Raw genomic sequence first — 27,188 nt, 5'->3', positions numbered from 1 at the left:
GACAGAGGGGACAAATAAACACATCGATACGATATCAGGTGGTATATGTTCTGTGAGGAAGCAAAGAAGTGGGGTAAAGGACGGAAGAGTGGTGTAGCAGACGAGCTCGGTGCCTTGCCAGCATCCCCGCGGCATTCACCTGGCCACGCGGAGGCCGCTTCCCGTGAGCCCCTGAGGCCCTCTGCCTGGGGGCAGTTATTTTTCTGGCCATGGGACAATACTTGGCCCACAAGCAGGGTAAGCAAGAAGTATTAGAGAACGTCTTTCTCACTTTCCTCATCTCATAGTTACGGTATCTCCTTTAATCCTTTTCTTTCACTACTTCCTCCAATTGGTTCACTTCTCATTTCTCTGATGGCTCTTTTTCTGAGAGTTCTGCCATTTAAATAAAATGCGTCTACCACTGATCGGGGCAGGGAAGCTGGACTGTCCACAGCCCTGCTTAGGGAGGCAGCCTCCAGGGGAAAAGCAGCAGGCTCCCTGCAGTGGCGCCCCCCTCCCCCAAACTTTTTTAAAAGATGGGAGACAGATCATTTTCTCTTGCTCCATCGCCATCATCATTGTCAAGGACACCTTCTCCTGAGAACCCACTATGTGCCAAACTTCGGGCCATCTGTTTAACCTTCATCATCTCTGACCCTCACACCAACTCTGAAAACCAAACAGTAACTACAGCCCAGCCCGGGGAGGCAACCTTCCCTCCTACGGCAGATGAGGCGCTCCCCTCATGCCTCTGGCTACACAGGACACACCGCAGCAGCGATTCCCGTGGCCACAGTGCCCTCACCATGCATTCTGGGCCCTGCCAAGGCAGTTACTTTGATCCTGAATAGGAGACTCCAGATCACAGGGGATGTGGAGTTCTTTTTAGGCAGCTGGCATGAGCTTAGCACAGAGGCCTCCCGGAGCAGGACTGCTTTGCTGCCTCCTGGGAGGTTCATCATCAAAACTTCCTGCCCTGACCCACACTGTGACTCTCTCCATTTGTGCTCCTGGCTGGAGCTACCAGGTGACCGACATCGGAGGCTATTAGTGCTTCATTTGGCTCAGAGTTCCTTCTGGAGGAGTTGGCATCTAAAAACTGGTTAGCAATAAGTGAGCCCTGAGGTGATAACTATTAAGGCCTGAAAGGTAGGCAGAACTGGTCTGTGGTCTGTGTGGGTGGTCCCCAGGAAGTCCCTTAGCTAGCGTCTCTAGGATTTAGGTTTCTCTCAGGCTGGAAGCGATCACAGATAGTTTTTAGGGCTCCGTTTTACCCCTTTCTTGTCCTTAGTGCTTACCAAATGTCTATGTCTACATCTACATTTTCAGCTTCCTAGGTAGTCAGACTGAGGCCAAATGACAGAGTGTCAGCTACTAGCCAGTGGGACACAGGCAGAATTAATGTACACCACTTCAAGGCTTGGTCCTTATAAAACCTCCCAGGAGCCTTGCTTCTCTCTTTTCCTCCACTGCTTGGGAACTACACATTCTAGGCTTACATCAGACTTTGTGTGAGGAAGAAATAGAACTATTATTGTATTAAAGCACTGAGCTTTGTTGGTTTATCTGTTAGCATAGCATAGTGTAGCCTATCCTGACTAATACACTTTCTTTTATTCTGCCTATTCATTCATTCATCCATTCATTCATTCACTCACTCACTCGTACTTTCAGATGTCATTCATTCACTTGATATTAATTAAGTGCCTACTACATGGCTAGACACTAGTACTTTAGCATGAATAAACCTTGGGTTCTTCCCCTGGAGAGAAGAGGTGGATATCTAGGTGAGGAGATGGAGATGGAGATGGGAGCAGAGACAATAATAATACAGTGTGGTAAGTGTGTACAGGGTGCATAACATTGTGTTATGTGCAGAGAAATAGATATTCAGAGGCCTTTACCTTTAGAGAACTTCAACTATACTCTTTCTAGTTTCATTCTTTATCCTTTTTTCTAGACAGTGCTCACCCCTGCATACTGTGCCAGTTCTAAAAAAAAAAAAAAAATACAAACTGCATTTACCACCACCCTCTCCTTCCTACCAGCCCATCATTCCAAATCCATCTTCCTGAAGTGCCATTTCTATAGGTCATGCCCCCGTCTGAAAATCATTCAGGGGTCTTTCTTTCATTGCCCACATAAGGTCCAAACTCCTTAATTTGGCATTGATCCAGTTCTGAGCTATCTTTCTAACATTATTTTCCTCTTCTCCTTCAACCAGATTGGCACGATCCATGTCCAACAACCCACACCATTGGTGATCCCACTCCCATGTCTTTTCTCACACCACTGTTTGTTTCCTCAGAACTCCCCTCCTTGTCTGCCGAAGTCCCTTCTTCTCTTCAGAGTCCCACCTCAAGTGATATCTTTGGTCTTTCTGTCTACCCCAGTCTATAGTATTAATATATTCAGCAACTTAGATGAAATGGACAATTCCTTGGAAAAAAACTAGCAAGGGACAGAGAAAAGAGAAATAGTCCTGTATGTCCTAAAGAAATTGAATTCTTAATCAAACCCTTTCCCACAAAGGAAATTCCAGGCCCAGATGGCTTCACCAGTGAATTCCATAAAACATTTTAGGAAGAAATAACCCGATTTACAAAAATTCTTTCAGAAGATAGAGCAGAACGTTTCCCAGTACATTGTATGAAGCTTGTATAACCTTGATACCAAAACCTGATGAAAGACACTTCCAAAAAAATCTATAGCTAACATCATATTTAATGGTTAAACATTGGCTGCCTTCTCTAAGATTGGGAAGAAATCAAAACATCTACTTTCACCAGTATAATAAGACACAAAGATACGAAGGGAAGTAGCAAATACTGTCATCATCAGCAAAATGATTGTGTAGGTTTAAAACCCTATGAAATCTACAAAAACTGCTAGAACTAAAAGAGTAAAATTAGAAAAGTCACTGGATATACGGTCAATATATTAAAAAATCAATTGTATTTCTCTCTCTATATATATACTAGTAATTAAAACTTGGAGAATTAAATAAAAAGGAATACCATTTACAATATTATCAAATATATAAGTCTAACAAAAAAAGATTGCGTGTCCTCTGCCCTAAAAACTGCAAAACATTCCTAAGAGAAATTGTAGAAGGCCCATGTGATCAAAAGCTATACTATATTCAGGGATTAGAAGACACAACATTGTTAAAGATGTCTATTCTCCCCAGATTCATCTATCGATTCAAATCAATGGCCAATCAAAATCCCAGCATTTTTTCAAGAAATTGACAGGCTGATTCTGAGATGTATGTGAAAATGCATAGGTTCTAGAATAGCTAAAATAATCTTGAAAGAGAAGAACAAATTGGGAGGATTTATGCTACCCGATTTCAAGACTTAGTATAAATCTACAGAGGTCAAGACAGGGTGGTTTTGGCAAGAGAGCAGACATATAGATCAATGGGGCAGAACAAAGGGTCCGGAAATAGACCCACACACATACAGTTGATTGATTTTTTGAAAAAGGCGTTAAATCAATTCAATGGGGGAAAAGAAAGGTTTTTCTTTTTTTGTTTGTTTGTTTTACAAATGGTTCTGGAACAACTGAATATACATATGGGAAAAAAATTAATTTTGACCCCTACTTCACTCCATACACAAGAAGTAATTACATAAAGATCACAGACCTAAACACAAAAGCTAGAACTATAAAATCTCTGGAACAGAATGCATGACAAAATCTTCATGAACTTAAGGGAAGCAGATTTCTCTGACAGGGTTCAAAGGGACTAGCCACACAAGAGAATACTGATGAACTGGACTTTGTCAAAATTTTAAAAATGTCTGCTCAGCAAAAGAATACCATTTAGAAATAAATTGGCAAGGCGCAGGCTGGGAATAAATATTTGCAATCCATATATTTGACAAAGAACTTTCATTCAGAGTATATAAAGAGCTACTACAAATCAATAATAAAAAAACAAAGAACCCAATTAAAAATGAGGAAAAGGCATAATGACATTTCAGAAGAGAAGACAGATATATATGAATGTCTAGTAAGCTCATGAAAAGATATTCAACATTATTTGTCAGCAGAGAAATTCAAATTAAAACCACAATGAGATACCATTTCATATCCACTGTAATGACTACTGACGTACCAAGTGTTAGCGGGGATACAGAGCAACTCTATAGAGCTCTGATACATTGCTGGTGGGAGTGTAAAATGGTACAACCATTTTGGAAGAATCTCTGCCAGTTTCTTGTAAAACTAAACATACACTTAACCTATGACTAAGCATTTTCCCTCCTAGGTATTTACCCAAGAGAAAAATGAAAATGTAAATCTACAAAAAGACTTGTACAAAAGTATTCTTAGCAGCTTTATTCATGATGGCCCCAAACTGGATACAGCTCAACTAAATAGGTAAACTGTGGTGTATTCTTACAATGGATTATTGCTCAGCAGTAAAAAGGAATGAACTACTGATACATAAAACAATATGAGTAAATTTCAAAAAGTATTATGCTGAATGAAAGAGGCCAGATATTTTTTTAAAATCATACTGTATGATTCAATTTATATGTAGTGCTTGAACGGGCAAATCTAATCTATGTGACAGAAATCATAATAATGGTTGACAAAGTGGGTGGAAGATTGGAAAGGGGTACTAAAATTTGGGGGGTGATGGAAATGTACTATATATTATTTTGGGAGGTGGTTGCACAAACGTTTATGTCAGAGCTCACTGAACTCAGCACTTAAAATGTGTACACAACTTAATTGTATGTTAAACTATATCTCGATTTTAAAATTACCCCTTCCGCCACCCCAAAAAAACCATGTTGGGTGCTACTGTAATGTACTGTTATTATTTTCATATGCAGTTATCCATCTTAAACTTTCTTAGATCCCTCGGCAGGACCCGCACGATACTTGGGACTCCATATTTGTCGAATCAATGAGTGAGTAATAATCAGACAGTGTAAAAGAGAAACAAAAGGTAAAGGAAAACTAGAATATGACACCATACATAATTCCACTGTTTCCATTTTTCCGGGAGTCAACACCATTGCAAACGCAGGTCCCTACCTCCCAACACATAACAATAACCCAACGTCTAAGACATCTTGCTTTTATTTACAATAAAAGAGGCAAGCAAATAAGCGGAAGCTTTTTGTCTCCTACCTCCTTTTGAGGTAACACCACATAATTATTACTCTGTTTCTTAACTCTAGTGCGATAGACCAAAAGACATCTGATGAATCACCTTTTCATTCATAAAGCCCTGCTTATATCTTTCATCGCTTTTATCCTCCTAGAATAATAGCAGAGAAACAGTACTTGACGGGCCTACATTATCAGACGCTATCGGAAAGGTCTAGATAAGAGTGCTGAACCACCTATTAGTATTCTGCATGCAAACCCTTCTCCATAACCCAGAGTCATCCGTATCCTGGCAACCCTCAGAATTTCATTCTCATTGAATTGCTGGATCTTTATCAAAATATAATTATAGCCTTAATTTGAAAGATAAATTTTGATTGCCAGTGCCATGCCCAAAGGAAGAAATAATCAGGTGGGAGAGCGCTTAGGCACAATTGTTAACCATATAATCAATGTCATGAATCACCCATCCCCTAGAAAACATAACTTTGGGGGAAGTTGTGAGGGGTAGAGCAAGGAGGGGAAGAAATCATTGAGGCACCAGACACACATTACATTATGTTTGCTCATTTTCTCATATTGTTGCTTAAGTACTTGTCATCTCTTCCCAACTGGAAGAGTTTGGGGAAGGCCCATGCTGTGTGTCCTGCTTCTGTGTGTGCTCACAGTGGCCCAGTCCGTAGCAGGCAGTAACCTGGTCTCCAAGCCTCCTATCTTGGGTCAGGTTTCCTGGAAGCAGACTTTGAGATAGACGTTGGTGTGTGGGAAGCTTAGTAGCAAATGCTCTTCAGGTCAAGACCTTTGGAGGGAATTAAGCAGGACTGGGGCAGAGAGAGAAGTTGGGCTGTGATACAGTCACAACAAAGCATCAGCCAGCCCCATGGGGGAGCTCTGGAGCTGGGATAGCTCTGCGGAATTGTCCTGAATTGAGGCAGCGTGACCAGTCATTGGATGTGCGCTGACCTGGGAAGGGCTGTGACCTTGGGCAAGGTGGCTCTCTTCAAGGACAATTCCCAAAGAGGGACTTGGCTGTGAGGCGTCAGCCACCAGTGCCCAGCTCTGACGAATGAGTGCTTGGGGAACAAGTGCTTGAGTCCTGACGAGGAAGGGGGATATAGGTGGTGCATCAAAGTAGCCACTGCACCCCCATTGGCTGTAGTGACTCGAGGGCCTGGGGAAGATGATCCGAAATGGAACCCTGACGGATTGAACCCACTAGCCCATTTCTACAGGAGAGCAGCTCTCCATCCTGTTATGCATGCTAAGTAAGTCACCTCAGAATGTGTGACTTGCTGGGAAAGAGGAGGTGGAGATCAGAAATAGTCTTGTCCCCTGATCCAATTGGCATGCTCCTGACTTGAGGGTGGGTACTGATACTTTTTAAAAAAATCAATACCGCTGAGACACAGTCTGCGAGGGGCAAGAGAACAGAAGTCACACGCTTCAGTTCCCTTTCCTTTTGGGCAGTCACATCTGCAGCCTCACTGCTTTCATGGTCATAAGTGGTTCATTAGTTTGGGGGTGGAGAAAGAAGCAGGCATATATAACTGTCTTTCTCCACTGGAGTATAAAAGTAATAGATGTATTTAACCTACATTTTAATGTACAGTCAACTTCTCCTGAGACCTTTGGGAATGCTCAAATCTGTAAATACAGAAGCTTCAGAGTTCACCACTGTGGTAGGTAGTCTGTTTCCACCCCTCCTGGTATTCACGCCCTTGGTTAATTCCCTGCCCTGGAGTCTGGGCTGGTCCTGTGACTTGTGTCATCTTGTTGGTAAAACAAGTCACAGGCCCAGCCTTGAGACGGCCTGGAAGCTTCTGCCTTTGCGCTCTTGGGGACCCTAAGCCACTAGGTAAGAAGTCCAGCTGCCCTGCTGGCAAGGCCACTTGGACAGGCCCTGAGACTACTACACAGAAAGAGACAGAAGCACAGCCAACCCAGCATCCCAGCGGAGCCTAGCCCCCAGGTGACGACATACCAACTGACTGGCCACCGGCTAAGACTATCAGAAGAACTGCCCAGTGAGCGTGTCCAACACTGCAGAATCTTGGACCAACCGACTGGCTGTTGTTTCTTAAGCCATTAAGTTTTGGGGTGGATTCTTACACAACAATAGATAGACAAAACAACCCCAACTAGCAATTACCTCAAGGGTCAAATGGCTATGCTGGCCTCGCCCCACCCCTATCAAGTCAACTGCCTTTTAAGGTTGGACTGAAAAGTCCTTCCTCATTTGATGGCAGCTTTTCACAAGGAAACAAACATTTTTATTACTTCATAATAGTTACCGCCTACCCAGTGATGAATAGACCAAAAAATTTTTAAGGAAAAAAAAAAAATCCTCACTAGGCTGTCGGAGCCGGAGGTCAGGGATTGGGCTCTCTCACTAGCTACGTAGCTTAATCCTGTGTATCATTTTCATATGCTGGGGGCTCAAATTCATGCCTCAGTAAATTTACAAATGGCTCCCTGTCATGGACCTCCAAGGTCATTCACTAAGAGAAGAAACTCAGAATATTAAATCCTGAGATTCAGGGTCTGTGTTGATTGGACACGCTAGAGAGGGCTGGACACGGAGCCCACCAGGTCAGAGATGGAGTGTAGCAAGATGATCCAGGGCTGGATTCGGGAGCCAGATCACCTGGGATCAAATCCCAGATCTGTCACTTGTTAGCTGTAAAACCCTGGGCAAGTTACTTAACTTCTCTGTGCCTCAGCATCCTTATCTATAAAGTTGGGATAATAATAGTCCCTCACTCGCAAGGTTATTGTGAGGATTAAATGAGTTAATAATATATGTACAGGGCATAGACCAGTGCCTGGCTCTTCTGAGCCTAACTCTAAGTGGTTCTACAGTAAAAAACAAACAACAACAACAACAAACTCACATGGACTTTAAGTAATACAAATACCCGTTTTTAGTGACTATACAAGATGAAGGCTATCTAGGGACTGTATCAGCTTTCTGAAACTATATCCTATATAACTGTTTTCATAAGAGGGCAGAGTGAACAGAGCATGGCAGAAGGAGCACTGAGCCAAGAGATGGAGACCTACATTCTAATTGCAGCCCTGCCATAAGCTAGCTGTGTCACATTGGGCAAGTGATCTATAACATGGGGGATAATACAATGACCTCGCCTAAAGAGGCTAGACCAGATGGTCCCTCTAGGAACCTTTTATGTCTCAATACCTTTCCAAATCCTGAGACAGGAAAGGGCAAGTGGAATTACCACCGTTTTTGAGATGGAGATATGTATTTGGCCACGTGACTTGCCCAGAGCCAAATCCAATCCCAAAGTAGAGCAAAAAAAGGGGGCATCTTCCATGCCAGAGAGCTTATTGCTGCGGCACAGACTACATTTCCCAGCTTCCCTTGCAGTTTGATGTGGCCATGTGATTGAGTTCTGGCCAGTGGAATGTGGGTGGTGATGAGGTGTGCTACTTCCAGTCCTCCATGCTGTGCTCTCTTTCCCCTCCTGCTGGCTAGATGCAAAGGAACCCAGGAGGGACTCCAAGGCCCTAGGGGATAGCAGAGCTGCAAGAGGGCATGAGACCAGGTTCCTTGTCATCACAAGCCAAAAGTTGATTAGGCTTTATATGATTAAAAAAAAAACTGCATTGTGTTAACATCCTGAGATCTGGGACTTACTTGTTACAGTATTCCCTAATCCATACACTCAGTGTGAGTCTCTAGTTAATTGCTGATTCAGGTTCTGAGCTTCAAGAGGAAGCAGCCTTTTTCTGTTTAAGTGCAAGAGATCACTGACATCTTATTTGTACAGGAAGAGCCAAGACAATGAAGTCTTTAGGAAATCTGAATCCCAACTCATGGCCCTCCCATGGGCTCTTCTCAGGGTGCCAAAGAGTTAGCTAGTGTTCCACTGGGCCTTTTGGCTACATTGAATCATCAGTAATCTTGCATCTTGTGTAGGGAACACAGAGATGAGGGACATTTTAAAGATAAACCAGCAAATATTCTCAAGCCTCTAATAGAAGACTAATCAGGAATGATTAGACGATTTATCAGAGGTGCTCTGTTTCCCGGTCTCTTCCTTCTCCCAAAGCAAACTCTATCTTAATATTGTCCCGATGATTATATTTCTGACCTACCTACAGAAAATAAAGGTAAAATTTTAAGATCAAAATTCACTTTGAAAAGGAGGAGAGAATCACCCAGTAGGTTCCATCTTGAATAGGGAACTGATGGTGGTAATTTACACCTTCCCTCCTAAATTCCCATACTCTTTAGTTTATTTCTTTCACGGTTAAAAAGTTAGGCATTTACATTTTTTCAGCCGTTACCAATGCATTTTTGCAAAAAAAAAAAAAAAAAGTCTCATCATTCAACCAGATCAAGAACAGATGGGTCCTTTTTTCTTCAAGCTGGACTTTGCCATCTTTGCTGCCAAAGAAAAGGCGAACATGGGGGAAATTAAGGCTTTTGAAAATAAATAACGGGAAAGCCCTGGCAGGCTCAAGGGATCCAGAACCCACAGGAGGAGATCTGAGCTTCCCACCATCCGCTAGGATCACAGAAGTCCTCAGTCCCTTCCTGTCTCCCTTCCATGTGGTACCTTCCCCATCAGCTGGGGGCGGTCCCCTTCAGACAGACTGGGTACCTCTCAATTACCAAGAAGAGATTCCTCACTCAATTGTCCAGGGATTTCCATCTGGAAAAGAAAGAGCGGCACCTCAGCTACTATCTGCACCCAGGAAGCTGGCATGATTTAAGCACCACCTGGACCCTTTGGTCCCTCTGTATTCTAGGCCAAACTCCTTTGCGGGGAGTGGCCTGCTGGCCCCTAGGCACAGAAGAGGAAGCCCCACATACGGCTAGGCAGAACTCAGAGGGAATGTAAAGCTGCAGATACCCATGGCTGGGGGCTGGGGAAGGGTCTCTGTCTGGACTCCCATCCCCCAGTCTTGCAGCCCAGTTGCTTAGGACCTCACATAGGGATGGATGATGGGCTGCTGCTCTCTCACACAGACCAGCTTCCTAGCGTCCCCACCCTGTCCTGAGACTGGTGGCTGAACTGCTCTGAAGGATGTGTGGACCTGGTCACAGGCTGTCCGGGGGCCCAGTGTGGCTCACCCTCACGCAGCTGGGAAGGGAGACCCCATCCTTGTAATAGTGGGGTCAAGCTAAGCTGCATCTCCAGCCACAGGGTATTTTTAGATGCTGTTATCTTTGTCTTGCTCACAAGCAGCTGTGAAAAACAAACTGGTGACCAGGAGGCACGAAACTATAAAATAAAAACCTCATAAAGCAAGAGCTCCCAAACTCAAGAGCAGAGCACACTATGGCTAAAACACTGCGCACCATCGTGGCGGGCCTGCTTAATCTTCCCCTGAGGGGGCACCAGGTGCGGCTTTGCTCTTTTACTGTCCACCCATTCCGGGCCTGGCAGGCCCTGGGCAGGTCCAGCTTTGGCCCACCGGCCGGCAGGGCTAGTCAGCCAGCAGACCTACTCAAGCCCACAGACGGTGACCCAGGTGGACAGGTGTGCCAAGGGAGCAGGCTTGATGGGGTTAACACTGCCACAAAAGGAAAAGCTCCAGCTCTCTCGCCTCTCTTTTCCAGCTCATCCTTAATAGTCCATTTGCCTTACAGCATCACAGCCAGCTCCATGACAGTGAAACCCCTGCACAGGCAGAATGTCACCCAACGCCAAGTGGCAGGGCAGGAAAACAGGATGGGGCACCAAGAGGTATCCCCAACTTCTCCCTAGCCCTCAGAGCTCTTGGAAGGCCGAGCCTTAGGGTGCCCTCCCACTTAACAGTGCCTTCGAGTCCCTGTCGGCCACCAGACCAGGCAACCCCTGCAGCCCCCTCCACCCAGCTAGTAAAGGCCCAGGCAGCCGTGTGGAAGAGTGCTGCCCCTCCCCAAAAGCCGGGCTGGGGGGTGGGGAGGAGGCGGCAAACTTCAAAACTGCAGCTGCAATATGCTTTAAAAAAAAAAAAAAAAAAAAAGACCCCTGAAAGCGAGAGAGGCTCCCCTCCTCCCCTGGAGCTATGTGCGGTCCACCTTGACCGCCCGCTCATCCTCCCTCTGCTCTGCCAAGGGAACCCGGCTCTCAGACCTCGGCCGGGGTTATTTCCTCTGAGGCTAGCGCGCGGCGGGGCTGTGTCTCTTGCTTCCTCCGTTCCCTAAGTTCACCCACCACCCAGAGGTGTGAAAATTTAGTTAAAAATGATGTCACCTACCCCTACCCCCTCCCCACCACGCTGGTCCCATCTCAAACACACCCGCGTGGCCTGGGCTGTGAGTCGCAGAGCATCCCGGGGGGTTGCGGTGGGGCGCCGCGCCGAGGCTAGCCTCCCCGGGTGCCCGCTCAGGCTCGGGCTCGGCCCTGGGAAGCCCGCCGGCGCATCGTTCCCCCGCTGCAGAAATCCTACCGCCCGTGCGCCCTGGGCGCGCCGCCGGGCCCCGCGCCGGCTCCCCGGGAATGCGGCCGTCAGGTGAGGTAGGCATGCGTGCCGGCTCCGCAGCGAAGCAGCAGCTGGCTGGGGCGCTGGGCTCGCGATCTGCCTCTTCTCCCTCTCCCCGCAAAGGAGAGGCCTCTCGGGGGCTTTTCAGCGCCTCGTTGCGTTAGGACCGCATTCCCCCTTCGTTTTCCTTTTTATCTTAGTTTCTGCTTCAGATGCAAAAAGGGAGATCGCAGGAGTCCATGCCCAGCTCCAGCCAAACTCGGTCCACAGGCTGAGAGAGAATTATGAATGGATGCTGCCTTCTGATGAGGAAGTCGACTGGGGAGGTCTCTGCGCACGGCGCACTCCATCAAAGCCGGGGCATTGGCCCCTCCACTGCTTCAATGCTGCAGGCAGAGACACCTAATTGACCACTGGGAAATCAGGTGCCGGAAGACCTGGGCGGGACGTAGCCCCCGGGCCACGCTGGGATCGAGCGCCTTGCCTGTGTAGACAGCTTCGATTTACAGCCCAGTGAATGGAGGGGACTGCGGCAGCCAAACCTCCCGGGCAGCAGGCACGGCTGCACCAACGCTCTGCAGACAGCCGCCCAGCTCTGTGAGCATCTCCTGGCTCCACTGGGCTAAAGGGAACCTGCTAAAAATAATCCGTCCCCTGCTGCCAGCCGCAGTGAGCTGCAGGACTCAGACCCCAGCCCCAAACTCGGTGGCGCGCGGGAGCCGGCCACAACGCGGGCCCTGTGCACGGAGACAAGCGGGGGGCTGCGGAGGATCCCGGATCCGGATTTCTGGTACCTGTGCGTTTCCTTCTCCGGTAGCGCGACCGCTTGTGCTGCGCGTTACCCATGCCCAGAGTGGCGGCGGGCTCGGCACATCACCATCAGGCTGGACCGACCGCGGCTGCTCAGCACCGCACCCCCGTGGCTCCCTTCTCACCTCCCGGCTCCCTGGTCTCTGGCCAACAGCAGAGGAATCAGAGACGCCGATCGTGCCAACTCCTCCAGCCGGGGCAAGAGGGAGGACAGAGACCGGCGTGGAGCAATGTGCCCACGCGCGTAACAGGATTAGAGCGGCCCGAATATTGTAACATTGCGTCCCCTCCCCCTAGTCATCTCCGAAACCTCGCAGCCTAGACACAAGTCACCCTGCCCAGGCTTAAAAACACTGCAAAGACAGTGCCTTCCCAGCGACGTGCTAATCTCCAGGGAAGGGTAATTAAACCAACTCAGGATGAACCAGGGTTAAAAGCCATGGCAGTGTGTGCCCATGCCTTAGGCTGGCAGGTTCTATGTATGACAACCACATGCAGAAGACAGAAAGCCATTTAGGGCCACGTAAAACACAATACTTATGGGATATATCCTAATATATAACAAGGGAAAAACCAGTGAATGAAATTATCCAAAATGTACCTTGTGGGAGGCAGTTTTTGGTCATTTGTCTTGATGCCTTGGAAACCCATTTAGGGAAAACTTGACTATTTTTTGACCAGGCTACCTATTTTCAAATAGGGAGATTTATGCCCTGGGCAGATTTGCATGCCAGAGCAGTACTGCGTCCACGAGGCCCCTGACTCTTCCATAATTCACAAATTGTGGTGAAACACTCGACTTGCCAAGGTCACAAGAAATCACAGGGTTTGCGCAAGCACTGGTAGAGAGCATTTCCTAATTGGCATTACTATGAATTATGACTGTGGTCACATAAGTACCACATGCAACCCAAGTTAGTCTGGGTTGGCTGCTCTCCTCTGACCCCACTCACACCAACCTCCTCGGAGGGCTGCCAGCCTCCAGCAGAGACTGGAGAATGTGGCTGGAGTCCCCCCTGGAAGATAGAGCGTGGCTAGGTCAGGAGGGATGAAGTGGGAGGAGGTGGCACTGTCAGTCCCCCAGTGAGGCTGAGAAGAGTCATGAACCCCAAAGTTTAAGGGGTGGGTAGGCAAAGGAAAAGAGCCCACCAGAGACAGACAGGAGTCAGAGAGACAGCAGACCAGGAGGGTGGGAGGGCCCCCTCTTAGAAACCGAGGGACCAAAGGGTTTCATGAAGGCGGCATGATCAAGAATGCCAGACGTCACTGAGGTGTCAGTGGGGGCAGTACCCACCGCTCCTTAGTCTCCAGGAGGCCTAGTGGAGTGGCCACGGGGGGTGTGGGGTGGGCGGGGAGGCCAGTCAGAGCTGCTGAACAGAACAGGGAAGTCTTTCCCTTAGACTTGCTCATCAAAGGACCAGCAGCACCCGGGAGCCTGTTAAAGGTGCGCAGAGCGCTCCGGGACAGACTCCACTAGAGCATGGGGAGCCCCGCCACGTGTGGACTCAAACCGCTCAGGCCCTGAAATGAGAGTTTATGTTCGGACAAGCAAAATGGCCACCCTCTACAGCGATCCCTGGCAAGATCATGGGGAGCTGGTGGCCAAATTACTAATCACACATCCCAAGGAGATGAACCATGTTGCTCCGGGTTTTCAGGGCTGCTCTATCAAGGGAGAGCCTTGGCAGTGAGGCCTGCAGAACTCAATATTAAGTGATGAAAATGGCCATCCATGTCTTCCCCTTCGCACTGACCTTTACAATAATGACGTTGTTGTTAACAGTGGTGATGAAAATAATGATATAACTAGATTACTTACATCTGGATAAGGTTTTAGCAAGTCCTGTGGTACAGAGAAAAAAAAAAAAAGAGAGAAAAAAACCCCCAAAACAACCCTGGACTTTGGTCCCGGAAAGACCTGTGTTTGAATCCTAGCTCCTCCACTCTTAGCAGTATGGCCTTTGGAAAATCATTTGACTTCCCTGAACCTTGGTTTCCTCACTTGTCAAATGCAAACAGGAATGCCTAATTTATAGGGTTGTTAGGAAGAGGAAATAAAATAATAGAGACAAAGCACCATGATGGTGCCTGGCACATAATAAAAGCCCAGTGAAGGTAGTTCCTTCCTTGAGACCTTCCCGCACATGCTCATATTGTAGTTTTTCTGAGTTCCCTACCCCCTTTATAAGGTGGTTAGGGTCCCTGAGGCTTCCTATGGCTTGAGGGTCCAAAAAGAAGTACTTATTGAACATCGCTTAGATGCCAGCTACTGTGCTGGGTTCTGGCGGGGACAGAGCAGACTCTGGGCCCTGCTGGAGCTGGCATTCTAAGGGCGGAGTTTACATCCCAGCCCATGTGGGTGTCCTGCTTGTTTTTTCTGTAAGCCAAGGGTACCAGGTCTCAGGAGGAAAAGAACTGCAAGTGTGTCCTCCCTTTAGGACAGTGATGATCTAGAGCAGGGATCAGCAAACTCCTTCTGTAAAGGGCCAGATAATAAATATTTCAGGCTCTGAAAGCCATGCGGTCTCTGCTGCCATGACTCCATTCTGCTGTTATAGCTCAAAAGGCATAAATGAATGGATGTGACTGTGTTCCAATGAAATTTTATGCACAGAACAGACGGGGGGTGGGAGTTGGCCTGAGGGCCCTAGTTTGCCAGCCTCTGATCCTTCAGTGTGACTCAGGACAGGACTATTCCCTTTAACTGGTACTACCAGGAAGTGTATAAGTCTCCATAGGTGATTTTCCATACAATTCAAGTTTATCCTACCAAGAGCAGTTTACTGAAGCTCCTTGTTGTGTCAGAGCATATTTTATACTTTCCCCGGAAGAGACTGGCTAGTTAGTTGTTCAGCAAACTGTCTCTGTCTTTCTCCTCCAGCCAGCCTCCCTCGCAGTCAAGTGCAGCCATGCAACTGTGTGCTAGCCAGTGGGATGTGGGAAAGGGCTGTGTGCCTCCAGGTCTGGCCCAGAAAAGCTCCTGCCCGTTCCTACACACACTCCCTTCTCTCCCCCGCAGGAGGAACACAGAGGCTCTACAGGGTGGAGAAACCCCAAGATGGAAGGCGCCTGGGTACCAAATGACTGCATGCCGACCTGCATTAGACTGCAGTGTGAGAAAGAAGCCACTGAAATGTTGGGGGTTGATTACCAGAATTAGCCTGCCTACCTTGAGCAATTCACTTTCCTATCTCTTTAATCAGATGATACAAAACACAATTTAATGCTTTGCTGATTACTTAGGGTCTTTATTAAGAAGGCTTATTATTGGTCTCTATGGCAACACATTTCAAAGACTCCTTTTTGGACTTCCAAGCTCTTTCCCTGATGTTTAGTCCCCACTATCATTCCTCTCTCACCCTTCTTCTAGGTCCTTCCCCATAGTTTGAATCCACGGTGGGCTGAGGAAAACAGACACCATGGCTGGGTAACATCTGCCCATTGAAGAAGAGTTACTAGTGGTCTGAGCAAGAACCTAAGTGAGAAAGTGCGTGGGCTTGCCGACAACTATTTGCAGCCTTGGGAAGCTCCTTCCACTTACTTTCAGGCTTAGTGCTGTGTTCCAGAGAGCTGAAGTTAATGCATCTCTGAAAAGAGTGGGGCATTTTGGCATTGTCTAGCCTACAAATTTTCAAAGCTTTAATTCTCCTACTAGTCATCTTGGGGGGAATCTACAATAAAGGTTCTAATTCTGTCCCTTGACATCCATGGGCTATTCAACTTTCAAAATACTGTCACTTCCTGATTTTCTACACATAGAGGATACCCATCATATGCCCCAAATCTGTTTTAAACTCGCCTTTCCTGCTTAATTATTTTGTTGACACCTATCTTATAGGAGCTGGAAGAATCGACTGGAAAAGGCTAAAAAATTTTATTCCTGTTCCAGAGGTGGTATATTATCTTTATATCTTGGGACAATTTACCAGGAAACCCAGCTGTGCTTTAGACCTGGTCTTTGGATTATTCTGATAGGTGGGGATGCTGTCCCTTCCCAGCATGAGGTGGGCAGCAGGAGACACATTGGTGGGGCAGATCAAGGGGAGAGATTTGGGGAGAGGCCTACAGACTCCACATACCCTGACAGTCTGATTTCACTATTTTATTGAAAGAACCAAGATGACCGTATGTAAGTGATCCTTTTGGTCTGCTGCTTCATCTATAGAACAAGGAGGGTGGAGATGATCTGGGAGGTTTTCGCTAGGTCTCGCGCTGGAAGCCTATTGTTCTATGAAACCTGGAACCAGCACCACCTTCTGAAATGATTCCTCATCATCAGTTCTTATTTCTTCTTGCCATTTCTGCTGATCATCCAGAACTGACCACCCTACACGTAAATTTCAGCATCTGCAAGGGCAGTAATATGTTCTGGGATCTGCCCAGCCTGGGTAACCTTTTTGCCCCAGGCTGACCTTGTTGGTGACCTTGGGGATCCCAATTCCAGCTCCACTCTCCACGATACACACCCTCTCCATATGTTTCCCTAAGGTGGCTTCCCCGCTTTACTCTCTTTGGCTCCAATGACCGAAACCCAGTTTGGCCGCCAAAGTTTATTTCCCTGGAGCAAGTTGGATGTCCCTGCACAGCTATGGCTGTGGCGGAGCGTTACTCCTCATCTCTCCTATTAGCAGCAGCACGTCGCTACCGCTGCCCCCGTCCACTGCTCACAGGAGACCCCGCGACTTCCACAAGAAGTCACTGCTATAAAGTGGCTCACTCGTTCATAAGGAACTATGTGTTTATTCATATATACTTTATGTCATAACAAATGTAAATTAATTTCAGGGCCCAACTACCCAAGCTAGTATCTATATGGCTGCCTGTATAAGATTTCTCTCTCAAAATTCTCAAAACCATCTGGCATCAACTACTGTATTGTGACCTGTTAAAATAAGTAACAGCTGTGATAATCCCTCTCGATTTATGGCAAGCTATAAAGCTTTGCATATACTGGCAATGCATATAAAATAATAAATAAAACCATTATCATTCTGTGCTGTCTTGATGGGAATTATGATGATTTAGCCAAAATGGAGCCCCATGGAATGCATCAGAGAAGCACAGGTTTTGCCCAATCTGGCCTGCTTTAAGCCCCCAAAGACCAACCTCACTATTTAGAGCTCCTAGATGTTTGCAAACTTTATCCAATGTAGATGCATCCTTTCTGAGAGAACATCATTCCCATCATCATTTCAAAGCCTTCTTTTCTGATGGTGAGTTTCCAGAATTCCTCAGCATATCCAGACCATAAAGAAAACCAACCTATGCACAATGCAAAAATGCGAAATAATTTGTAGCACCGAAACCAAGAATCGTCTTGGAATTGTTACCTGTAAGCTTATGTCTACAAATACTGCCAAGATCCCAGGTTGAAAAATACTATATCACGGTCATCTCTCTAAAATATACAGTATGTGGAGAAAGAAAAACTGGTAGCTGGCAGAGAAAGCAACTGGGCAGCTTTGATTCTAAGTAGAAGTTACTACGTCCACTGCACATGAATTTCAAAAAATTAAGGGGATGGGGAAGGAAACTAGCATGAAATGGCTCTTCACTATGTACTGGGTGTTATACCATAATCTCATTTAATCCTCACAACAGCCCTATGCCTTAGGTATTACTATTCCTGTTTTATGGTTGAGGAAACTGATGCTTAGAGAGGTTAAGTAACTTGTCCAAGGCCATCCGGCTAAAAGTTGGGGCGATGGAGTTTGAACTTGGATCTGTCTGATTCCAAGGCTCATGCTCTTTCCACCTCACCACACTGCCTTTTGGATAGCTGTTCACAATCTTTTAACACTATGACCCACATGGTAGATAGTATTTACACGGATCACTCATTGTCATGGCCACGGGCAATTCCTACCCCTTCTGTCCCACTTACAAAGTCTATTTGAATGCAGGTGAGAGTTACCTTATTAGTGGAAGAACTCTAAATCCATTTTTTTATAACATCCTTATTGAAGTGTAACTGGCTTTACAATGTTGTGTTAGTTTCTGCTGTACAGCAAAGTGAATCAGCTGTATGTATACATATATCCCCATATCCCCTCCCTCTTGTGTCTCCCTCCCACCCTCCCTATCCCACCCATCTGGGTGGTCACAAAGCACCGAGCTGATCTCCCTGTGCTATGCGGCTGCTTCCCACTGGCTATCTGTTTTACGTTTGGTAGTGTATATATGTCAGTGCTCCTCTCTCACTTCTTCCCAGCTTACCCTTCCCCCACCCCGTGTCCTCAGGTCCATTCTCTACGTCTGCGTCTTTATTCCTGTCCTGCCACTAGGTTCTGGGCATATACCCTGAGAAAACCATAATTCAAACAGAGTCATGTACTACAGTGTTCACTGCAGCACTGTTTACAATAGGCAGGACATGGAAGCAACCTAAGTGTCCATCGACAGATGAATGGATAAAGAAGATGGGGCACATATATACAATGGAATATTACTCAGCCATAAAAAGAAACGAAATTGAGTTATTTGTAGTGAGGTGGATGGACCTAGAGTCTGTCATACAGAGTGAAGTAAGTCAGAAAGAGAAAAACAAATACCATATGCTAACACATATATATGGAATCCAAATCCATTTTAATTTATATATTTTAAAAATTGCAAATAAGGGTGCTTGGTTATTGTATAGATTTCAAAAAAGAGCTTCAGTACTTTTCAGCTCTTCCCATCAAAAGGTGGAATCTATTTCTCCACCCTGAATCTGAGCAGGCCTTGTGACTTAATTTGGCCAACAGAATGTAGTGGAAGTGACATTGAACCTGTTCTGAGCCTAGGCCTCAAGATGCGTTCCAACTTCTACTTCTGCTGATCTTGGTGCCTACCCAGGCTTACTGCCACTCTGTGAAGAAGGCTGGGCTAGGCTATTCTGTTGGCTGATGAGACACATGGGGCCCACTTTCCCCCTCATTCTGACCCATAGCCTGCTAACCACCAGACATGTGAACGAGGCCACCCTAGGGCATCTAGTGCCAACTGAGTGACTACAGACACATAAGCAAGCCCTGCAGGGCTCAACCAGAAGGACCACCCATTAAGTTTTAAGCCACTAAATACTGGGGTGTTTTGTTACACAGAAAAGACCAACTGAGGAAGTTCATTAAATTTTTAACCACTTGTCAAAACAGATACTAAGGGTTGAGAATTGTTAATTTAAGTGCAGATATCAATAAACTAAAACCTTCTTTAAAAAAACTAATTTCTTTTTGATGGGTCCAAATATTGCCATAGCTCAAAGTCTTCACTTCATCTCATTTACTTATCTCGGCACTCTCACCCCGTGAAAGTGCCAATTCAGAGACACTTCCTATGAATAGCCTTCAGTCCCAGAAACCCACCTTCCCTCCTCAGTCCTGGGCTTGTCAGGCTGATGTTGGGTCACGTGGTTTGGGGAAAAGACTCGCCAAGGGGAGTGGCCCAGAGCCGCCCTCAAGAGTCGATCAGTGGTTAGAAGAAAGTGAAGGAGAGAGGATGTGTTCAACCCCAGAACCCGCTCAGGGAAAAAGAGGAGTAACGCCCTGGAACAAGAAGAACTACAGTATATTAGGGTGTGGTGTCAGTTTTGTAATATTCAACAACTACGGTCATGGCTGTCTTCTTAAGAAGATAGGGTATCCAAAGACACAGGTGGGCAGGGGGAAAGAGATGCATACCCTTCTCCTTCCCACACACCTGGGAAACTTACAGATGGAGACCCTCAAAAGGAAGAAAAGAATAATTACAAACTAAATTAGGGCCACACTCGACAATCTAAGAAAGGAAGAAATAACGGTTACAACTCAATACCTCAAACAGTAGTTCTCAACCTTGGCTGTACGTTGCAATTTCAACATAGTGAAATCAATTCCTGCACTCTTAATTGCTACATTAATTACTAACTTTATTTAACAGGAAAAACGTTCCGCATTTGGAGATCCGAGCAGTTTCATCAAAAGCCATTTCTTTTGAAGAAAGTGCTGGAAAGTAACATATGAGTTGATTATTCAGCTATCTTCGCATGTGGATGCTTGGGCTTTTTTCTTTTCTAATTTTCTTAGTAAACCTGGGAACCTTTGAACTTTGAATAATTTCTCTTTTCTTTCTCTCGGTGTCCTCTAGTTATACAAACACAAAAAATAATTACAGAGGCAGTATTTACATCTATACACCTATGGTTTTTTCATTTGGTATTTACAGTGCTGAGTGAATGAATGAATTTAGTTTATTTTACTTCTTGGGAAAAAGTGTATGTGATGAAAGGGGGTCCCTGTTAGTTGACTCTGGCAAGGTTTTATAAGGAGCATGTATAGGAAAAGGAGAAAGAAAGAAACCTTCTTTGTAGCTCTGTGAACATATGTTGGTCTGTACCTTCAGTGATTTTTCTACATTTGTGGTTCAACACGTACTAATTATGTTCCAGAAAAGGCGATGTTTTACTGAGAAACTTTATGAATTAAAAAAAAAAAACAACCCTCTCTATACCAGTGTTTGCAGCTTCTCCCAGTTCAGGCTCTGACCCCGCTTCCCAACAGCTTTGCCCAGTTTAAGAACATGGATTCAGGCTCTGGGCTGGGACCTCCATGAGTTGCCTTCCAGGTGGAATCAGAACTGAAACATCCAGATCAGAGGAAACGGAAAAACAGTTATTACGTGCCCAACTGGGAGGGAAGGTTTCTTCATTTAAGGATGGGGTCAAGTTGAACAACAGAAAGAGAAATGACCGGGTGCGCTCCCTATGATGTACCAGAAGCTACACTAGAGAAGCCAGCTGGAGTGTGACACAGAGGAGAGTTGAGGCATCGTTTGGCCTGTTCTTGCAGGGTGTTGCATTTCTACGAAGAGTAACTGATTTCTAAAGAAGGAAGGGTACCAGTGGGAAGTTTCTGAAGAATAATTTCATAATAAATGGATCATGTGTTGAAAGTTGCTTTGCACAGAGGAGCTCCTTTACTCAAATATTTATTAAGAAACTTAAGATTTTTTTAATTGAGTTTTTTTTTAAAGGAGAGATAACAGATGCTTCAGGTGTTCATTTGTCTGAACCTGAGAGAAACAAGAGTTTTAGGATCATACAGATGCAAATGTCAGTAGAATGTGTAAGAATGAATGTTTCTGGCTTCCTGGGATGTACATTACACACCCAAGGTAGCCCAATGATGATGCTGGTAGAACCCGAGAGACCCGAAGGAAGGACCAATCTGAGGTCATCCCCGACCACTCCAGTGATTCTGGATGTCACTTTGTGACTCTGGCTTTAGGCCTCCTTCCCCTTCCCTCAGGCTGTGGGCAGTAAGCCCTATAAACAGAAGCTTGAATACAGTCAGTCTCCAGCCTCAGAGTGTTCCAGAGTTCATCTCTAAGTTTTTCTTTTTAATTCAAGACAAATTTTGCCATGGAAAAGAAGTGACAAATAGCATTTAGAGTTCCAAGTTTGCCCATCAAGCCTTCTTTCTTCCACAGTATTGCTGGGGAAATACGCATTTGCCATGAACAAGAGTGGAAAACAATACCGGTATCATGGTAGTGAATAAATGTTAACATAACTCCAGAAGATGGTTTTAAAAATTAATCTTAAATGCCAGTGCCCAATGAAATGCAAGAATAACTAGACAGAATAGCGGGCTGATGGAGACCTTGGGGTCTACAACTGGAGTGTCTTATCTCTTTGAGGATTAATAACACTGGTTCTTTATTATGCCCAAGATCACTAGAAAGATTCACTCATTCAAGAAAAATTTTTTGAGTATCTAAAATCTTATAAATATTATAGCAGAGATGAAAGACCTAGTCCCTGCTCTGAAGAAGCTCATAGAACAGCCGACTAGAAAGACACTGTGCTATACACGGTTTTCAGAGGGACTTACACATACTCCCGAGATACAGTGTGTTGTGCCTGAGGGTTCAGGAAGCCACAGGAAAAATGTGGGGAATCTTCCTGGACCACTAGTTCTACTCAATAATTGTTTGGGGGGCGGGGGGGAGATTGTTTTATATTAAACAATGTAGAGAATAGTGCAGATTTTATAGATGCATACAATAAGAAATCTTAAAGATCTCTGGAAGGCTGCTTTGGGCCATACCTGAGTCTACCCGTCTCCATCTCCACCTTAGGGGTACTAGTTCATCCTCTGCCTGCCCTTGGAAGCACCACTAAAATATAGGCATGTATAGCATACGGGCTATGGAAGGGGAGATGTCAAAATCCCCCTGGGCAATTTCAGGAAGGGCTTCCCAAGGAAGGTGATGCTTAAGCCAAGGCTTCCAAACGGACTAGTATGAAACTGGTCACAAAAACATTCTAGGGAGGGAACAGTGTATACCGGCCTGGGGGTGTGTGAGACAGCGTGATGTGATGAGAAAATGCAAACAATTTTGCATGTGCTATGGCTTACGCTACAGTCTCTGCTTAGGTCATCCAAAGTGAAGGAAACTTAGTTTTTATTTGAAGGGGCAAAAACCGATCAGCAGAGATGGCCCCGACCAAAATATGAGACTGTGAGCTGAGGTGTCAGACAAGGGACAGAACCAGTAGTGTCCCGTGTCTTCAGAAAACAAGAGTTTTCCCGGCTGGCGTAGGGAACTTCAGAGACACATGCATTTTCATCTCAAAGTACTAGAAAGGATGATGAGTCCAGGAGTTCTCTGTTCTACCCAACAAGTAGTGCTGTCAGCACAGAGCAGCTGGGTAGCTATCCAGAGCAAGTGGCCTTGGGAACTCTGGGAAAGCAGATGATGGTATGAAGATGGCCAAGGGTAGAAGGGAGACATTTAAAATCAGATTTTTGCAACTCCAGGAAGAGCTGTAATCATACCTGCTACTCGGTACTTTGCTCAAAAACTTTGAATGAGATAAAGTATAATCCCTGCAAACACCTTCACCAGGACGCTGAAGTTAGGACATCAGAGGACAGACTATCCCCTTTCTCACCACTGAGAAACAACATGTGAACTGCCGACACTTGCAAGCAGCGGCGTGGGAAATCCTGCATTGTAACTCCTTGACCTGCCACCACCTCTAGCACTTGTTAATCCATCACCTTTTATGATTCCAGAAGACATTTACAACCCTCTCCTAGGAAATGAATATTTGGACAATATGTCACTGATAAACAATGCTGGGTAATAAATATATCAGTTACAGGCAGTCAAGTTAACTAGCTTAGGAACTGAAAGAGAAAGTCAAAGGCCTTACCTACTCCACTCTTGTTTTCTGAAGACACGGGACACTACTGGTTCTGTCCCTTGTCTGACACCTCAGCTCACAGTCTCATAGTTTGGTCGGGGCCATCTCTGCTGATCGGTTTTTGCTCCTTCAAATAAAAACTAAGTTTCCTTCACTTTGGATGACCTAAGCAGAGACTGTAGCGTAAGCCATAGCACATCTTTTAACTCTTAACCTGTATGATAACCTAAAAATATCACTCCCACATTTAGTTCGGAGTCATTATTTTCAAATCCTTACAGGCAGTATAACCTGGTGGTAAAAAGCCTGGGCTTTGGAACCAGACAGACTTGCGTCCAAGTCCTGGCTCTGTATCGTCTGAGCTGTAATCTTGGGCAAGTTATGTAAATACCCTAAGCCTCATTTTCCTCATCTAGGGAACGAGCATAATTGTGCCTGCCTCAGAGGGTTGTGATGAGGAGCGACTGTGACAGAGCAATTTGCATGGCCCTGCTGAGCACACAGTAAGGGGCCATTAAATGACTTTTAATATTAACATCCTGGTTTTCCCCAACCTCTGGGCCCCAAATCTCCTCAGCCCCCAATGTCAATGGACAGACCCCTCTCAAAAACAGTATATTAATCATTTATGATACAAAGTACTTAGCCTTCTATTGTAACTGCTAAACTTTAGAAGAAATGTTTCATTGCTTCTTTCCAGAAATACCTTTCCTTTGTGACCCAAATGAAACCACAGGAGGATAAACAGATTAGAAGAAAAAAATATCGAGTGAATATTTTTTGAAGTTGCTGAAATGAGTTGTTGAGAACAAAGACCCAAGAGAAATGCTAGCATAAGCCATTGGTTTTATATTTATACCTCCGTGCAAATATCCACCCACTACTGAAATTATAAACCAGTGTATAAGGTGTTATATTGAGAAATGGAGTAGCGTTAAAAACATCTGTTGATACTTGGCTGAATCTGCTTTCATTTTGCCGGAGGTGAACTAATATTGACCAAAGTCTGCCAAGATACTAAAGATGAGAGTCAAGTCTCAGAAAAAGGGGTAAAATTAGAGGGAGAAGGACCTCTAATAGCCTCCCTTCCCTAGGAAGGACCCTGCAAGTTTTACTCACAACACCATCTCCTGATGATGATGATGATGACGACAGCAAACAGTTATTCAGTCCTTATCACGTGCCAAGCACTGTGCTCTGTGCTTTATTTTCATTACATCATTCAGTCTTCACAACAAGCCTATGAGATTTTGCCAAAGGAACCTCAGCTTAGAGAGCTATGACCCTGGAATGCTTCTCCTGGCCAACAAATTCCTACCAATCCATCAACATAAATCTCACCTCCTTCAGGGAGCCTCCTTCCCTTTCCCTCTTCACCTCCTCCATCCCTCATTCACTTTCTCTTCAGTCATTCTGAAGCTTGGTTGGTTGGTTTGTTTGTTTTTTAATAGACATGCTTGGACTCGTAGTCATACACCAGTTTGGTTTGACTGCTCTTTCACTGAGTGCTGGTTGGGTCTTTGGATGTGGCTACAATACCTTAAAGGTAGGGTGAGTCCTCAGTTTTGCCCCCAATATAGAGCAGGATGTAGGGAGATCCTGTACCTACAGAGTCTGATCCAGGCCTAGATATCTATTAAACTGCAATGAGTTGGATTTTCGCCTTTTACCAAGTTTCAAATTTCATAGTTATTTTCTGCTTGATACTCTGGACCAAGGGTAGAGAAATGTCACCGTTGTACAGAGAGTTCCAGCCACAAGAATGCCGTGGAACAGGAAAGGAAGTCATTTTTTTTTATCATTGAACTCAAAAGCTTCCCTTCTTATATGAATCAAGGGTGTATCTTATCTGCCAGTGATTTCTTTTGAGTCCATCAGTGGCTGGGCTGGCCACCCTCCTCTAAAAGGAGACAAAGAGAAGCGGATGTGATTTGGCGGCAAAGCACATTTTTCCCCAGCAGAAAATGGAGTGACTTTTAGCTTATCTGCTGTCACCTTGTTAATGTGATCATTGTTCTTCAAAATAAAATCTCCTCTTCTTGCCCATGATGTCTTTAGTGTAAAAAAAAAAAAAAAAAAAAAAAAAAAAAAGCGGCAGCAGCAGTGGCAGCAGCAGAAGCAAGTAAATGCCATGAGGAGAGAGGCAGAAGGGAAAAATAAAAAGGCTAATCAAGAAAAGCTACAAGTCAACTTCTTTTCAAGGAAAAGCATTCAGTACACAATTAATCTTAATTCTCCCAGCTGGCCATTTTGCTTGCTTTCCAAGGTAGCTGTGGAAAGTACCAGAAACCCGTGGCCCCCATCATCACCTCTGGCTTTCGGAGCAGGAGCTATAGGCCTGCATTAGTTGGGATGAGTAATTTATTAACCATTTAAGCCAAGGGCCCTGTGGCTGTTGATGTGTGCCCCTAGCCTGTTCTCGAGCACATCCTTATTTCAAAATTAATCATCCAGCTCTATCTTGCTGGTGAAGGTTTCCAGGGATAAAAACTTAGATGGAAGAGGGATCCTAGTTGTTAAAGGCCAAATGCCATCCATGGCAAGCATAACACAAAGACGAGGTGGTGACAGAAGAGTGATTTACTCTATCTTTACGAATAAATCAAAACGTCTTCCTCGCTCTGTTGTAGAGTGGGGGCCAGAAGTGAGCAAAGATAACATTCCTGGGAGGCCTCAGTTCCTCAAAGCTGAGGAAACATGTGCATCTTTCCCCTTATTGGTGTTTGACATTTGGCCTCTGGATGCTGAAGAACCAGTCCTGTGTTTCAGATGTGAGAGGATATGGCTGAGATGAATTCCCTTCCACATCTCCTTTCTGCCATTTTGGGAGCCAGTGGTTGTCACCACACTCAGGGTCAGTGAGTTATAGCCACATGCAAGGCCAGCATCCCTCAGGAGAGTAGACTTTCTCAGTATCCCTGCTGACCCAAAAAGAGGCACCCAGGAGGGAGAGAGCCAGGCTACCCGACAGAGTATTCAGAAGCACAGGTCAGTTTCAGAAAAGACCCAAAGATTCTGCCTTAATCACAGACAAGTAACTTCCACGTAAGTTTACATACAGACAGGTTGTGCAGCGTAGAGTGTGGACAGCAGATTACACTTGCTTCTGGCTTTCTGCAGCCTTAGCCCTCCCTAATCTTACCATCTCCTCTACCTCTCCACCACCCCACCCCCGACTTAGAGGAGGCAAGAATCAATCCCAAGCAAAGAGGCTTTGATTTTCTGCAAAATACTGACTCTATAAAAGATGTTTCACTTGGTTTTAGAAACTAGGTACTTCTTTTTTAGTTTTGAAGATCATCAGAGTGAGCTCATTCTATCGTGTTCTCAAAAACAAGACAAAACACACAAGCAAACAAGCAAACAAAAAACCCCACAAACAAAAATCCACCCAAAACTTGATACACCTTAACCGATTTACCCTAACGTAGTCAGTTCAAAGGTCCCCTGGCTCCATCGGCTACACTTGGCCTGCCATGCCACACCCAACGAGGGAGAGTTGGTCCCTTCTTCCTGTGGCTGGGCCCTGAGGTACTGTGACCAGCCTTTCTGGTGCTCATGGGTCAGTATCCTCCTGACTTGGAAGTCCTCAAGGGCAGAACAGTGTCTTAGTCATGTCTGAGGCCCACAGCCAAGCCTGGTGCCCTGCACAGAGATGCTT

At 45.5% G+C, this 27,188-nt stretch overlaps 1 protein-coding gene and 1 long non-coding RNA gene across 5 annotated transcripts in view; one reads left to right on the top strand and one right to left on the bottom strand.

Moving 5' to 3' along the window:
• LOC137756684 (uncharacterized) overlaps positions 1–16,121 on the top strand; it is a 92,641-nt gene extending 76,520 nt beyond the window's left edge. The window contains exon 4 of the long non-coding RNA XR_011072242.1: positions 15,377–16,121. This is a non-coding gene — a long non-coding RNA (uncharacterized lncRNA). The remainder of the gene's footprint in view (positions 1–15,376) is intronic.
• Positions 1–27,188, bottom strand: part of NHS (NHS actin remodeling regulator) — a 342,843-nt gene that overhangs the window by 73,783 nt on the left and 241,872 nt on the right. The window contains exon 1 of one of the 4 annotated variants that reach the window (XM_068533133.1): positions 12,342–12,885. The exons of 2 other annotated variants lie outside the window; for them this stretch is intronic. In XM_068533133.1, the coding sequence (XP_068389234.1) occupies positions 12,342–12,393 (52 nt within the window). In that variant the 5' untranslated portion in view covers positions 12,394–12,885. Of the gene's footprint in view, positions 1–11,364; positions 12,295–12,341; positions 12,886–27,188 lie in introns of those variants that run through there. One more of the 4 variants, XM_068533131.1, reaches the window with a different exon arrangement.

Source organism: Eschrichtius robustus, chromosome X (assembly GCF_028021215.1).
Source record: "Eschrichtius robustus isolate mEscRob2 chromosome X, mEscRob2.pri, whole genome shotgun sequence".
Taxonomy (NCBI): Eukaryota; Metazoa; Chordata; class Mammalia; order Artiodactyla; family Eschrichtiidae; genus Eschrichtius; species Eschrichtius robustus.
The sequence above is the reverse complement of the archived record's forward strand: the minus strand, read 5'-3'. Positions and strand labels throughout refer to the sequence as shown.